This window comes from Callospermophilus lateralis, chromosome 8 (assembly GCF_048772815.1).
Source record: "Callospermophilus lateralis isolate mCalLat2 chromosome 8, mCalLat2.hap1, whole genome shotgun sequence".
In the NCBI taxonomy this organism is placed as follows: Eukaryota; Metazoa; Chordata; class Mammalia; order Rodentia; family Sciuridae; genus Callospermophilus; species Callospermophilus lateralis.
The window spans coordinates 113,060,859-113,077,214 of NC_135312.1; the positions used below are offsets into that span (position 1 = coordinate 113,060,859).

General features: G+C 36.8%; 1 protein-coding gene and 1 pseudogene across 4 annotated transcripts in view; one reads left to right on the top strand and one right to left on the bottom strand.

Moving 5' to 3' along the window:
• The window catches only part of Arfip1 (ARF interacting protein 1), a 115,834-nt gene that overhangs the window by 3,709 nt on the left and 95,769 nt on the right, over positions 1-16,356 (bottom strand). For all 4 annotated transcript variants that reach the window (XM_076864743.2, XM_076864744.2, XM_076864741.2 and 1 more), the window contains one exon: positions 16,132-16,306. In XM_076864743.2, coding sequence (XP_076720858.1) covers positions 16,132-16,306 — 175 coding nt within the window. The remainder of the gene's footprint in view (positions 1-16,131; positions 16,307-16,356) is intronic.
• LOC143406342 (large ribosomal subunit protein eL42-like) lies at positions 5,240-5,557 on the top strand (annotated as a pseudogene).

The window sequence follows — 16,356 nt, forward strand, 5'->3', positions numbered from 1 at the left end:
AGGTTGGATTTGAACTTACGATCCTCCCGAATCAGCCTCCCAAGCCGCTGGGATTACAGGTGTGCACCACAGTGCCTGGGCTAGATGCTAAAGCATTTCTTGAATGAGAATTTTTAAAAATCCTACATCATGAAGGAAAAGATCGATAAATTAAATTACATTAAAACTGAGTTTCTGTTCATCAAAAGGGAGTGAAAAGACAAGTTACAAACTGGGTAAAGGTATCTGCGTTATATGTAACTGACAAAGGATATGTTTCTAGAAAATGCGAAGAGCTCCCATAAACCAAAAATAGCCCCATTAAAAAAGATTAGGGTTGGGGATGTAGCTCAGTGGTAGAGCATTTGTTTAGTATATGCGAAGCTTTGGGTTCTACCCTCAGCTCTGTGAAAGAAAGGAAGGAAGGAAGAGATAGAGAAATAGAGGGAGAGAGGGAGGGAGAAAGAGGTAGGTAGGTGGTGAAGAGGGAGATGGGGAGAGGGAGAGAAGGAAGGAAGGAAGGAAGGAAGGAGAGCATAACATTGTACAAAGGAGGAAACGGAAATGACCAACTACATCTGAAAAGACATCCAGCTTCATTAGGAAACAGAAAGATGCAAAACTAAAACTAACATGGAGTACCATTTTACACCCTCACCTTAGGAAAATGTAAAACAATAAAAACTCATATAAATATATTGCTGATAAGTGGTATTAATGATATATAATTACTTTTGAAAACAATTATTAACAGTAAAGTGAAAGAAACATGCTACAGAACACCAATTTAATTCCTAAAACTCTGCCCTAGAAAAACGTGCACAGGTACCCCATGACACATGCTAGGCATGAGTTCTCCCACTGGACCACATCTCCAGCTCTGTTTATTTTGACAGAGGGTCCCACTAGGTTGCTGAGGCTGGACTTGGAACTTGTGATCTACCTGCCTCAGCCTCCTGAGTAGCTGAGATCACAGGTGAATGCCACCGTGTCTGGCTGAATCTAACATTTTTTTTTAATCATCAAAAGGAAAAGATTATAAAAGATAAAGTCTGTCTATATCATAACTTTTCTGAGGACCTGGAATGTTCACTACAGACAGCCCCACTAAAATATTACTTAAATTCATTCATCCAATAAATATCACTGAGGTTCTGTTAAACATCAGATGCTATTCCAGGGGCTGGCCATGCAAGCAATCAACAAAAGGACAAACATCTCCACTTGCAATAAGTTTATACTCTTTTAAGGGAAGAAAGAGAAACAAGATAGGTCAAATGTACAGTATGTTTCAGAGAAAAGTAAAGGAGCAACGGGAAATGTGAGATGCATATGTCAGTGAGCATGTCGCCATTTAAAAAGGCAGGCGGCTAGGAGACTGCATGTGAGTGGCAGCTGAGAAGACCTGAGAAGAGAGGGGTTGCTTCAGGATATCTGGAACAAGAAAATCTAGACAGAAAAAATATTATATACAAATGCACTGGGGTGGGCAGTGTGCTTAGTATGCTTAAGAAAAGGCACTGAGGCCAGCTGGGCAGAGCTGAATAAGGTCTGGTAAGAGATGTGGTTAGATAAGGAGTGGGACTAGATGGTGGAAGATCTTAGAATCCTTCTCTGAATGAGAGGAAAAGCCACTGGGAGATTCTGGAGGTGGGGGGGAATGACAATATCTGACTTAATTTAATAAATATGCAAGGGTGGAAGTAGAGAGGCCTGTTATTGCCACTGGGTGACGGATAAGGGGGGCAGAGGTGTGATTCCAACACGACAGGAAGGCGGAACCAGTGGGATTTGTTGCCAAAGATGTGGGGTGTGGGAGCAAGAGAACAGCCAAAAATGATGCCAAGACTGGGGCCCTAAGCAACTGAAAGGACGACGCTGCCATATATTGAAATGGGAAGATGGGGGGGGCAGGTGTGGCAGAGGGGAAGGGGACTATTGAGAGAGCTGGGTTCTAGATGAGCAGGGCGGGCTGGAGGTAACTCGAGAGTCACAACCTACAGATGATGTTTTAAGCCACGTGACTAGATAAGCTTATCAGAGAGTGCCTGGATTGAAAAGGGACCCAAGGACTAAGTCATCAGCAGCAAACCCGTACACTTACACCTCAACTCAAAATGGAGCACAGGTCTAAATGTCAGAACTAAAGCAACAAACTTACAGAAAAAAACATAGGAGAAAAATCTTAATAGTCTTGAGTTTGAGAAGGAATTTTAAATAGTACACACAAAGCATAAATTATAAAAAACAATAAACTAGACTTCATAAAAAATATTTTTTTCTCTTCAGAAGAGTCTATTATAAAAATGAAAAGGTAAGCCATATACTGGGAGAAAATATGTATCAAAGAACTTGATTGTAGGATATATAAAGAATTCTTAGGGGTTGGGGATATAGCTTAGTGACAGAATGCATGTTTATCATGTCCAAGGCCTTGGACTAGATCCCCAGTACTTTAAAAAAGAAAGAATTCTTAGAATTGAATAAGATGACAACCCAATAAAAAATGAGCAAAAGATTTGAACAGGTAGTTCACCAAGGAAATGTTCAGATGGCAAGCAAGCACATGAAAACATGCTCAAAATCTTTAATTATTACAAAAATCCAAATAGTAGCTTTACTTCGACAGCTTAAAACTGGAAACAACACAAATGTCAACCAAGAATGAAGAGATGAACAAATCGGGGTTTTCCCATATAATGGAAAACTACTCAGCAACGAATACACCCATACATGCAACACAGATGAGTGATGAGAACACGTTCAGTGAAAGGAGGAAAAGAGAGAGTGTGAACTGTTTGGTTTCATTTATATGAAATTTAGAAGATGCAACATGTCCCCCTGTGAAGGCTTTCACACTAGTAATCTATTTAGGTCACAAAGTCATTTTCCACCTGTTCTAACAGTATTATTTGGCCAATTTTTGTTTTGCTATTTTGGATGATTCCTGGCTCATCCAAGAATTGTTCACTGTTTTCACATTTCACACGCTAATCGTTTTCACATAGTAAGTAAAGGTTTTCACATAGTAACTAAAGGACTTCCTTATTTTTAGTGTGAAAGTTCAATTTTCATAAATAGACTCTGATCAGTTACTTTACTACTGAGTCACAAAAGATTTTTGTTTCAAATTTCAATTCCCAGTGCTTTATAATTACAGAACAAAAGCAGAGCATGTGATCACGTCACATATTAGACATGTAGACAATTACAGAGAAAGAAAGAAAGAGGAAAAGGCATCACAAAATTTAACTCTGCAAATGTCTACACAAGTCAGTTTCTTTCCTCACCCACTGAGGTCTGTGGGGGCTGAACACAGAGGGCTGGGCCAGCTCCTCTGGAAGCTAAGGAAGACTTGGAGCTTGGTAATGAAGCCTCACACTGGGTGTGTCACCTGCCTGCCCCCCCCAGGAAACTTAATCCATGGGACATCAAAGACAGGGTGCTTTTTAGGTCCGAGTTCTAGTTTTCACGACAAAATGATACGATACTCATATTCACCAAAACATCCTCCCAGTAACTGTGAGAAGGTTGGTGAGTAGAGCCTTTTGAAATACACACACACTCTAGAGGAGTCCTTGGTATTTAGACAGAACAACTAGTGATTCACAGCTTGCATTTAAAATGTAAAAACACAAGGAAAAAAACTCTAACTGTAAAGTATAAAATTTCATTCCCATTTTAATATCAGAAATTGTTTTCCTTTTAATATGCTAATAGTTTTCACTCTAACACTAAAACAGATAAATCAATTCATTTTTCTATTAGTACTGATTTTGTGAATACTCATATTTGGTTTTGATGGTAATGTTTTCAAAATCAGATACAAATGTTGACTCTTGTCCAGTCCAAATATTACTAAATAAAAAATAAAGGGAAATTTAAGTAAGTTAATAAGCCAATTTTCAGTATGAAAATATCTTTCAAACTTCATGAGTTACAAATTAGAATACTTTGCTTTTCTATTTTTAAAAAAATTTTAGTTGCACAAGGACAAAGTACCTTTATTTTATTTATTATTTTATGCAGTACTGGGGATTGAACCCAGTGCCTCACACATGTTAGGCAAGTGCTCTACCACTGAGCCACAACCCCAGCCCTTCTGCCTAGTTTTGATTTACTATTTTGCACTACGATGTACATTCATACAATGTCCTCAATGAAGTTCTGCCAGATATGTTACAGACAATTCTCAGGATGTTTTGGTTATTAAGTACGTAGAAATCATTGCCACTCAAAAAGAGTAATTAAGTAATATTAGAAAAGCAGTTGCAAGACTCTTTTTAAAGCAATTAATTTTTGCAATCTTGGTACAGTTCGAGCATCCCTAATCTGAAAATCCCAAACCCAAAAATGCTCCAAAATCCAAAGCTTTTTGAGTGCTAACATACTCAAAAAGTGTCAAATTCGAAATGAAAATTTCTACATCTGTCCTCATGTGATGGGTGACAGTCAAATGCAGGCACACTAAGACTACTTATGAAATTACCTCCAGACTATGTGTATAAGGTTATGTGAAACAAATGAATTCTGTGTTTAGATATGGGTGCCATCCTCCAAATATCTGGTTTATGCATATGCATATATTTCAAATCTGAGAAAATCTGAAATCTAAAAGGGTCAATCTAGGAAAGATTCTGAATTCTCAGTAGAATTGGTGTAGGGAGAGAGATGAAGAAAGTGAGGTGGGAAAGGTCAGATCCTACTTTAAGGAAAAAGGACAAAAGCCAAGAATGCTCCAGGAAATATTTAAGTTTTCAGACTATGAGAACTAAGAAGAGCACATAATCAAGAAAAGAGCCACATATTTTTAGTAAACTATGCTTTAATAGGGTGGAGCAACACTAACTTTTGAGAAGCACTTTCTGTATCACAGATAAAATATTATTCTTGCTGGATGCAGTAGTGCATGCCTGTAATACAGCAGCTTGGGAGGCTGAGGCAGGAAGATCACGAGTTCAAAGCCAGTCTCAGCAACTCAGAGGTGCTAAGCAACTCAGTGAGACCTTGTCTCTAAATAAAATACAAAAAAGGGCTGGGGATGTGGTTCAGTGGCCAAGAGTCCCTGAGTTCTATCCCAGGTACCCTCCCCCTCAAAAAAAAAAACCCCAAACATTGTTCTTGAAGTCAGGGCTGGACTGCAATAGTTTAAACAGGAGTCTCCATTGCTCAGAACCCAGGGAAGGACCTTGTAAGAAAGGGAAGACTAGACACACTCTCTTGGCTTGGTTTTCATAGTGTAGATACCATTACTATAAATATGGTCAATGTACCTAAAACCTGAAGGACTTTGTAAAAAGTGTGGCAAGCACCAGCCTCACAAAGTGACCCAGTATAAGAAAGGCAAGGATTCCCTTTATACCCCAGGAAAGAGGCTCTACGATGGGAAGCAGAGCCGCTGTGGTAGGCAGACAAGGCCAATCTTCTGTAAGAGGCTAAAACCATGAAGAAGATTGTGCTAAGACTTGAATGTGATGAGCCAAACTGTAGATCCAAGAGGATGCTGGCCATCAAGAGACACAAGCATTTAGAACCGGGAGGAGACAAGAAGAGAAAGGGTCAAGTGATCCAGTTTTAAACTTTTTGATTTTTTTTTTTCATTTAATTTTGAGGGTAAAATATTAAAACTAGAAAAATTACCTGTAGGGAATTAGTCACCTACTATCACCTATAGTAATATAATCATAAAAAACATTATTCTTATATCTACTTGGTATATAGTATATTATCTCCATAGGAGAGGGAGAGAGGGCAGAGTGAGAGAGAGAAAAAGAGGTAAGGAGGGAGGGAAAGAGAAGGAGGGCAGCAGATATGGAAGGAGGGACGAACCAGACTCAGCTGAATAACCTGTCCAAGGTTAGACTGCTAAGGAGGTAGGATTTAGGGAATTTGGAAGTGTCTCATCCCAAGATGGGTTCATGCTCTTTCATCTACTCGTGACTTGCTGCTATTCATAGGGCAGTAAGCATTTTTAAAAACTTAAAAAAAAAAAAAAGGAATAAGGGCAGCAGAGCACTTACAGGAAGGGTAGTAATATAGAGACAGACTCACTTTAACCTCATTCCTAATTTTGTCTAGCCTTAATGTTGCAACTTAACATCCTTGGAACAAGGATCTAACAAAGGGATGGGGTAGATGAAAGGAAAGTGAATTCTTTGTATATTTATGAAGAATAGTACAATACTAGGCTTTTATATACTCTTCCGTATATACAGAGTAGGGAAAAAACTTGACTAAACTATTAATATCCTAACTGGGAAAATTTAAAGTGGTTAAAAGTACAGATAAAACACAATAGCAAATTAGATATTTCAAACAGGAGCAAGAAAAGAGGTAACAGTTACAGGCAAAAATGAGATGACAACAAATTTGACAAATTTTCAAAAGCTAACATCAGAAACAATTACAGTAATTTAGAAATACACTAAATCATTGTGAGCTCAATCACAAAGAACTTTCATAAAGATCTGCCAAATAATGAGCAATCCAGATCAGATATAAGCAAAACCACTATAGCAACATCTGTTGAGTGACCTAAACATACTATACAATACCTTAATTGTTAAAGGGCAAAACAAACTCCAACACTGACTCCTAAGACAGAAAGACAAAACAGGTTTTAAACAGAAACTGGGTAAGAAGTTTAAAAGGAGGACTGACATACAGTGTCAAGTGGAAGACACTGAAAGCTTCCTTCTGCCTGCATGGCACCCATCATTAGAAGACAAACACCTTTTACAAAGTCACTAACTGAAAAACTTCAGAGATAAGCAGTACTCTGTTGACATAAAAAACATACGAAAGGTCCATTATTTTTCCAAATCAAATTTAGATTACATACATTCTTATTCAGAGAATTAAAAAAAAAACATTTCCCAGTTAAAGTTATTAGTTTTAATATATTCACAACTGTTAGGTTCTTCAAAGTAATTACTGCCTCTCCCAATAATTCTATGAAATAGGGGTTTTTATTAAGTATAGCAAAATATTGGGGCAACAAGTTGATAAGCATGTCGGTAAGCATGTGAGGAAAATGTAAAAGAAACGGTTCTTTGGTAAGAAGTCCCCCAGCACCAACAGGTAAAGCTCAATTCTGTTCTTTACACCTATTTCAAAATTGACAGTTATGTGCTTCCTTGGCCCCTGCTGATTCTTTTCCCAGGAAGCAAGAGGCTGGAGAATAATAAGCAGAAAAGATACTTGCCTTGGCCTTTATTACATTTGTGGAGTATCATTTTATTAGTTCAAAATAGCTTTGGAAATGCTTGTCATGTCAAAGCAGCTACTGGTTGAGAAAGAGAAACACTATCAAAAATATGGGTGTGGGCATTGGAAAGGCAACAAGAGAAGGAAAGACAAATAGGAACTGAAAGTGGAGGTGGAAGAATAGACTATTTTTCTGACTCACTGGGATAGGTTTCAACAAATCACTGACAGGTAGAAAATTAAAAAAAAAAAAAAAAAAAAAAAAAAAAAAAAAAAAGTCCTGTTCCAGTCAAACCACCTAGGTATTTTGGGACCACAGTAACATTTTTCTTCATTAAATTCTATATTTTTTCTTTTTCATGCTTAACTTAGCATTTTATAATGATAGACGGGATTAGGCATAATGATATCCCTAAAACAAGTACCTTACACAATGAAATGAATAAAAAAAAAAGTCTTGAAAATTTAAAGGAATAAGGATAAAAAATCAGAATACTACAAGTTTAAGAGGAACAAAGAAACCTTGTTATCAAATTTTAATCTTTTAATCAAATAAAGTATAGATGACTCATGGAAGATATGGGGGTCAACATGAAAGTGCTGAGTCACTACTGAGAGAATTTCTAGGAAAGGTTAAAAGGAATACTGCAAAGTCAAATTTTCAACACTGTTATTGTCTTTGGAGGTTTTACTCAGAAATACTAATTAATGGTTTTACTTTTAGCAAGTAGAAGCGACTGTAACCTTAACTAAAAAAAGTGCAGTAACAACACAGCCACAAGCTATGGCACTTCTGCAACAAACTCAACAAATATGCATGACAAGTGATCTGTTCAAATCTCATGCTGATGACTTAAAAACAAACCCACATCACAAAACATGTTCTGTTGTGGAACAGACATAGCACAGCAATTGTGGTTAGGAAGTAAATTTTTGTTAAGTGAATTCTTTTCAAAGTGAAAGGCACACACAATCTCCTCCCTACTAACACACAACAGAAACCCGAAACTTCAACCCTACCATGCATACAAGCTGTCCACTTCTGACCAAGGATCAGAAAACATTTAAGTACTTAATGATTGTAAAAAGTCCAGTCAAATGTAAGAACCACCAATTCATGATTATAAAGATATCATTCTGGAAGGCTTTTAAATCTTGCGTACAAAATAACTTCTTCAAAAGCACCTTGACAGAAATCTGAACACAATGGACAGGAAAACACTCTGAAGAGTCAGCAAGGCTCGCTCCTCCCCAGCACCCTCTCTGACTTTCCTTCCTGCTCATCCTCAGATGACTGCAAAGCACCCTGGTTTGGGATGGTATGGCTTGGAGGAGTCTAATTTCAAAATCAATCCACAACCTGAAATTCTCCCCGCTTCTCACCGTTCTTTTTGGCTTATATACAGTTAATTTCTTCTTCCATGTAGGTTTAGAAAAAAAGATTAAAAGTGGTAGAATAAGTAGAAGACAAACCAGAAGCACAGTAAACACTGACCAAATGTGAAAACACTTTCTCATATAAATGAAGAGCACTATCTCATATTATTTGTCATTTAAGAATGTCATTTAATAATGATGTAGGTAGCTCATGTCCTAGCAAGTTAGCTATTTTTCTATTTTCTCCAGCACAAAATTGATCATTGGATTTTAAAGCAAAGAGGAAAATTACAGACTCTGACAATGTTTGAAAAATAGAAATTAATTCTGAGCCTCATTTTGGAAAAATGAATAGGCACACTATTTAAAAAAACAAACACTTTTCAGCTGTACTTAGTCTCCTTTCTTTATAAAAAACTTATTTTTTAATAGGTGGAACATCACATGATCCCTGATTTTCCCTTTACAACATATACCATAGCCTGTATGTATGTAATTGTTTGGTTTTATGCACTGTGTGTAATGCCTACTTGTATGTATGTAATGTCTATTTTCCCTACTTGATTTTAGGCTCTATGAAGACAAGACTATTATACCTCTATTCCCTAACCTATGGCTGGCACATAAAAAGCAATAGATGAATATTTACAGAATAAAGAAAGAAAATGTCAAAGGTGCCCATTACACACCAATCTGCTCCTACTACTTCACATATATTTTATTTTACCTGTTATCTATTTATCTCTTGAAACCTTCAGTTCATTCCATTTCTACTATTATCTGTTTTTTTATTGGTTGTTCAAAATATTACAAAGCTCTTGACATATTATATTTCATATATTAGATTCAAATGGATTATGAACTCCCATTTTTACCCCAAATACAGATTGCAGAATCACATCGGTTACACATCTACATTTTTACATAATGCCCTATTAGTAACTGTTGTATTCTGCTACCTTTCCTATCCTCTACTATCCTCCCTCCCCTCCCCTCCCCTCCCCTCCCCTCCCTTCTTCTCTCTCTACCCCATCTACTGTTAATTCATTTCCCTCCTTGTTTATTTTCCCCTTCCCCTCACAACCTCTTATATGTAATTTTGTATAACATTGAGGGTCTCCCTCCATTTCCATGCAATTTCCCTTTTCTCTCCCTTTCCCTCCCACCTCATGTCTCTGTTTAATGTTAATCTTTTCTTCCTGCTCTTTCTCCCTGCTCTGTTCTTAGTTGCTCTCATTATATCAAAGAAGACATTTGGTATTTGTTTTTTAGGGATTGGCTAGCTTCACTAAGCATAATCTGCTCTAGTGTCATCCATTTCCCTGCAAATTCCATGATTTTGTCATTTTTTAGTGCTGCGTAATATTCCATGGTGTATAAATGCCACATTTTTTTTTTATCCATTCATCTATTGAAGGGCATCTGGGTTGGTTCCACAGTCTAGCAATTGTGAATTGTGCTGCTATGAACATCGATGTGGCAGTATCTCTGTAGTACGCTCTTTTAAGGTCTTTAGGGAATAGTCCGAGAAGGGCAATGGCTGGGTCAAATGGTGGTTCCATTCCCAGCTTTCCCAGGAATCTCCATACTGCTTTCCAAATTGGTTGCACCAGTTTGCAGTCCCACCAGCAATGTACAAGAGTACCCTTTTCCCCACATCCTTGCCAGCACTTGTTGTTGTTTGACTTCAGAATGGCTGCCAATCTTACTGGAGTGAGATGGTATCTTAGGGTGGTTTTGATTTGCATTTCTCTGACTGCTAGAGATGGTGAGCATTTTTTCATGTACTTGTTGATTGATTGTATGTCCTCCTCTGAGAAGTGTCTGTTCAGGTCCTTGGCCCATTTGTTGATTGGGTTATTTGTTATCTTATTGTCTAATTTTTTGAGTTCTTTATATATTCTGGATATTAGGGCTCTATCTGAAGTGTGAGGAGTAAATATTTGTTCCCATGATGTAGGCTCCCTATTTACCTCTCTTATTGTTTCTCTTGCTGAGAAAAAACTTTTCAGTTTAAGTAAGTCCCATTTGTTGATTCTTGTTATTAACTTTTGTGCTATGGGTGCCCTATAAAGGAATTTGGAGCCCGACCCCACAATATGTAGATCGGAGCCAACTTTTTCTTCTATCAGACGCAGAGACTCTGATTTGATATCTAACTCCCTGATCCACTTCTGAGTTAACTTTTGGGAATGGCGAGAGGAGGGGATTCAGTTTCATTTTGTTGCATATGGATTTCCATTTCTACTATTATCACCTTAATCCGCTCTGAGCTCTTTTCTAAACTACTATATTCATTCTTAGGTCCTACTATAATCTGTCCTCTGTATTTTAGAGCTAGCATATGCTAAGAATTCTTTCAAGGGCTTTCCACTGATAATCAACCTTTTAGTGTGTGTGGTTTTAAGTCCTGCATCGTCTGCCCTCACTTACTCCTCCAGCCTTGTCTCTATGAGCCAGACACATTCACTTTTGGAACCTAACAACGCCCCTGCTACCACAGGACTGCTACACAGGCTATTCTTTCTATCTGGAATATTTTCTGCTTCTCACTTATCTAGTTAAGATGTTAATGTTCAACATCACTTCCTCATGGAAGACTTCTCTACTACTCTGAACTGACCACCAGTCATGGCTAAAATTTTATACAATTCTTTTTATGTGATTTAACTAAGACTGTTTCTCTTAGTAGGCTATCAGCTCTTCCAGGGTAGAATTTGTGTTTACTTTTGTTCACCAGGTATCATCAATATCCAGAATACTTCCTAGCACAAGTAGATACTTTGTAAATGTTTGTTGAATGGATTAAAAGAGAGAACAATAATAACATAAAATAACATCAAATTACATGATGAAATAAATATACTCAGGAAGTAAAATTGCATGAATAAGGGAACATTTCCCAGGATCCAAACATGGATGATTATATTTGACACAGTGTTAACAGATGGTATTGCTGGACACAAAAGAAACTATCTCCATAGTTACCTATTGCACTTAGAAATTTCAATCCATTTTTTTTTATTTAAAACTAAATAGAGTCCTTTTACTACCTCTATAACTTAATTTCACTTGACCTATACAAGCATCTATACCAAGTACCACTGTTTGTGCCTCCAGTTATGGATATAAACATGACATTAAATCATTAATATGAATATTTTGAAAGCAATCAAAAAGTAAAAAGTTAGTTAGGCTTGTTTTCTTTTGACAATGGGGAAAAATATTGTAAGAATGTATCTGCTTGTTCATATTAGGTAATGATTAACATGCTCCTTAAACTTTAGCATCAATTACCATTTTTTAAATTTTAGAGGTTTGGGCTGGGGGTATGGCTTTAGTGGTATAGTGGTTGCCTAGCAGGCTTGAGGCCCAAGCCTCCCATCACTGCAAAAATAAATAAATAAGATAAAAGTAAACAAATTCAGAGGGTTATATTTTTTCTTCTCAAAGATAACTATTAGTAAGAAAAGAATATCTCTGTCCTTCCTTCAAACTTTTCCAAACTTTTATAGTGTATTTTTTAAAAAAAATACTAGGCTTTGCACCATACTTCCTATTATGGTACTTATCTGAATAAAATCTTATACAACTGTATATAGCTAATTCACGTTACATCAGTATGTTTACCCTTCTTGATTTTCTATTCTTTTTTCTCCTGTCTAACTACTATATTTAATTCTCTGGAGTTTTCTCTGAAAAATTAAACTTATAATAAAATACATTAGAGGACTGGGGATGTGGCTCAAGCGGTAGTGCGCTCGCCTGGCATACGTGCGGCCTGGGTTCGATCCTCAGCACCACATACAAACAAAGATGTTATGTCCGCCGAGAACTAAAAAACAAATATTAAAATTCTCTTTCTTAAAAAAAAATAAAAATAAAAAAATACATTAGAAAGAAATATGTATTTTAAAAAGGAAATGATGTATAAAATGTTAGAAAAGAAATTACAGTATTCAGGAATATTATGGTACTATGATTATATACAGGATATTGTGAGTGTAAACCACTCTTTTCATATCAACCTAAGATTCAAAATGACTTGAATTTTTAAGGAAAAAAATGTTTTTAATTAAGTAACTATACTAATACAGAACAGATCCTGTCTGTTCATGACAAAAGCAGATCCTAAGTCTGTTTTTGCCATCCATTAAGTTACTAAAATATCAAATAATGAAATAAGCCTCAACTTAATGGTTATAGCTAATTAAGAAAGATTACATTAGAGTATATTTTATCAATAAAAATACAAAAAAAAATCATCACTTTTTAAATTTATACCCCAAACTACTTTATTGGCTCTTTTGAGGCACAGGTCCTCACTTTCCCAAGATACTTATAACCCTAAAAAGAGATTTATCACCCCCAATTAAAAGGCAGTAATCTTGAGGGGAACATTATTATTTTTTTCCCACATTCTAAGTAGTTTCAAACCATATAAAAATTGTCTTTAAAAAAATCAATACCAGGCTGGGCAAGGTGACACACACCTGTAATCCCAGGGGCTCAGGAGGCTGAGGCAGGAGGATTGCGAGTTCAAAGTCAGCCTTAGCAAAGGGAGGTGAGAAGCAACTCAGTGAGACCCTGACTCTAAATAAAATACAAAATAGGGCTGGAGATGTGGCTCAGTGGTCGAGTGCCCCTGAGTTCAATCCCTAGTACTGCCCCCACCCCCCAAAAATGAACACATTGCTTCCATTTTCTATGCAAACAGTAAACTGCTACAGACAAAAGAAGCATTTCTGAGACACCAGTGAGGTAATCAGGATCCCCCCCCCCACCTCCTGAAGTTGACTCCCACTCACTTCCCTCATCCCTCAGGTTCCTGCAGCGCACTTCTAATCTGGGGAAGAACACAAATGTGCACCTGCTTGAATGACTACGATATACTTAGCACCACTGCCAGCCATCAGGAGGGCTGAAAAAGAAGGCATGATACCTATTCTCACAAAGTCTACAGAGCACCAGTAATGTCGGTCTTTGTCCTTACTAAAACAGACTTGAAAGGACAATAACAAGTAAACAAAGTGCCTTTACTCACAAAATAGCTCAAGTTACATTATTTAAAAGTCTCCAAAAGGAGAAAACTGATGAAAGGAGAAACATTAGCTGAGTGTAATTAACCATTTCTTTATTGCTATACAACTCAATGTTGTGTAGTAAACAAACAAGAGAATTTTGGAGATTAATAAGGATTGTTTAGGGTAAAAGCAAACAACTATATAATGGGGTGAAGAGACAGAAAATACAGATTATAAATAGAACTCAAGTTTTTATTAAGGGTAAAGACAAATACAGATAAGTATATCACTCAGTATTAATACATGTACATTGACAGACACTTGTGTATCTTATATTCTATCCCTCTTTGTTTTGGCAGAGGGAAGGAAAGCCAGACTAAGTACATACTATAAACACCTCAATTTCTAAAACATAGCTCAGAAGTTACCTTGGAAAGAGCTCCAGGAACCATGCTGGGAGAACCAACAGAGTACCCCTCCCCCTAACAAAGGCTATGAAAAACTGCAAAACTAGGTCTTGAGAACAACATCAAACATAAAACAGCACTCTCAACGATGTTCCAGTTTGTTTTTTAAAAAAATCAATATATAATACATAAGAAATAGGAAGAAAATATTGTTAAAATTCGAGTACTAGGTAGATTATCTGACATCTATGCAGAAGAGACATTAAGGTACATATTCAGCTATAGTTTAACAAAAGAAACAAAACCAAACCAGATTTGAGGTATTCCAAGCTTCCAAAGAAAGCAAATAGGGGCAAGAGATAGTTCCTAAGCCTAAAGGCTTGCTCTTTCTTTAAACTACTAAAAATAAAAGGGTAAAAATTGCTCAATAACAATAACCAAAACAAAAGTTCTCTTACGGTCTTCTACAAAGTTCTCTGTCTTCACCCAAATTATAGCTATTGCTTAAAACAACAGATTGACAATATCTCTTTATAGTTTTGAAGAGTTAGATAAAAAATATAAAAGACCAAAGTTTCTCTACCGATTTTATTTTAGACATAGCTGATTACTGAGTTCAAACTGAAATGACAACTTGATGACAGCTGTGGAAAGCCAAAACAAAGGATATCTCTGGATATTTCCTGCTATGATCTGAGTGCTGTGTACCCCTTCTAAATTCCCATGTTGAAATCTTCACCTTCAAGGTGATGGCATTAGCAGGCGGGGCCTTTGGGAGGTGATCAGGTCCCACAGGACAGCCTCCTCATGAGTGAGAGTAGAGGCCTGAGAGAGACTGCTTCCTCCTTCCAACACGTAAGGGCACAGCAGGAACAAGCCATCCATGAGCCGGAAGGCAGCCCTCACTACATGCTAGATCTGCGATGCATTGGTCTCAGCCTTCTGTCTCCCTATAAGCTATGCAATTTATAGTGCTTTTATACAGCAGAACAATTGGATTACAGAAGCAATTTTCTATTTTATAGTCAAAAAGAAAATGTGATAATGACATTATTTTCAAAGCAATGACTCCCAAACCTTTATCTCCGAGACTCTGACCCTGCTTATCCAAACTCCCCAAACACACATTGTCAACTTCCTACCAACTGTTTCCACTTGAATATTTTGTCACCATCTCAAATTAAACACTGGGTCCAAAAAAAAAAAAAAAAAAAAAAATCCCTATCCTTTGTCCTTACTCCCTGCAAACTGAACCAGCTTCCTATTTTGATTTTCCAATCCTATCATTCTGCCTCAACTTCATATTCTTTCCATTCTGTTGTTATTGCAATGACCCATGCTGGGGACGTCACTGTCTGACAGCAGAGCACCCAGAGTTAAAAGAAAGGCAGACTACAGTAATGAGATGAGCCAGGCTTTACCTGTTGTCTTTTGATGTGTTCATGTTATATGAACACAATGTGGCAAATTCATTTCCTGTTTTATTCCTTCTAGTTTATGCTAACTACAGCCCTACATTGAACCTTTTAGCTATTTCTCATTCATCAGTTACTGGGGAGGATGCTGTAATTTCTCCTTGAAATCCATACCTAACATTAATGAAAAAGTTTCAAATTATTCAGAGGAGCATCTGTCATTATTTATTTAAATCACATGCTACTAACATCAATCTTAAAATTAAGGGTTGAACATCAAGTATTTTTTTGCCAATTGTTATATATGAAAGATTGGACAATATAGTTGATGACTCTCTGACAGAAAAGTAATATTTTGTGTTCTTAAAACTCAAAACAGGGCAGATGGCACATGCCTGTAATCCAAGTGGTTTGGGAGGCTGAGATAGGATTTCGAGTTCAAAGCCAGCCTCAGCAACAGCAAGGTGCTAAGCAACTCAGTGAGACCCTGTCTCTAAATAAAATACAAAATAAGGCTGGGGATGTGGCTCAGTGGCTGAGTGCCCCTAAGCTCAATGCCCAGTACCCCCAAAACAAAAAAATCCTCAAACACTGATTTATATGGAATTCCTTCTTGTAATAGTTACAATACAGAATTAATACACACAAAAATCTATATATCTCTTCAGGGTAACTTTATTTTAAACTCCACAGAAAGAAGTTGAAAGTAAAGTATAAACTTACCTTATTTTCTTCTAGAAATTTCAATTTGATGGAAACATCATTGCGCATTTTATCATATTTTTCCTTATGTGCTTGGAACAGATGTTGTGACTGCTCAATTTTTGGGAGGGTGTTTGCATCGCGTGGTCCAAGATTCAGTTCTTCCAAATCAGTGCGATAAGCATCATATTCGATCCTAGAAAGAAGAGAGTATGTGATATATACACAAAACAAAGAAAAACATGT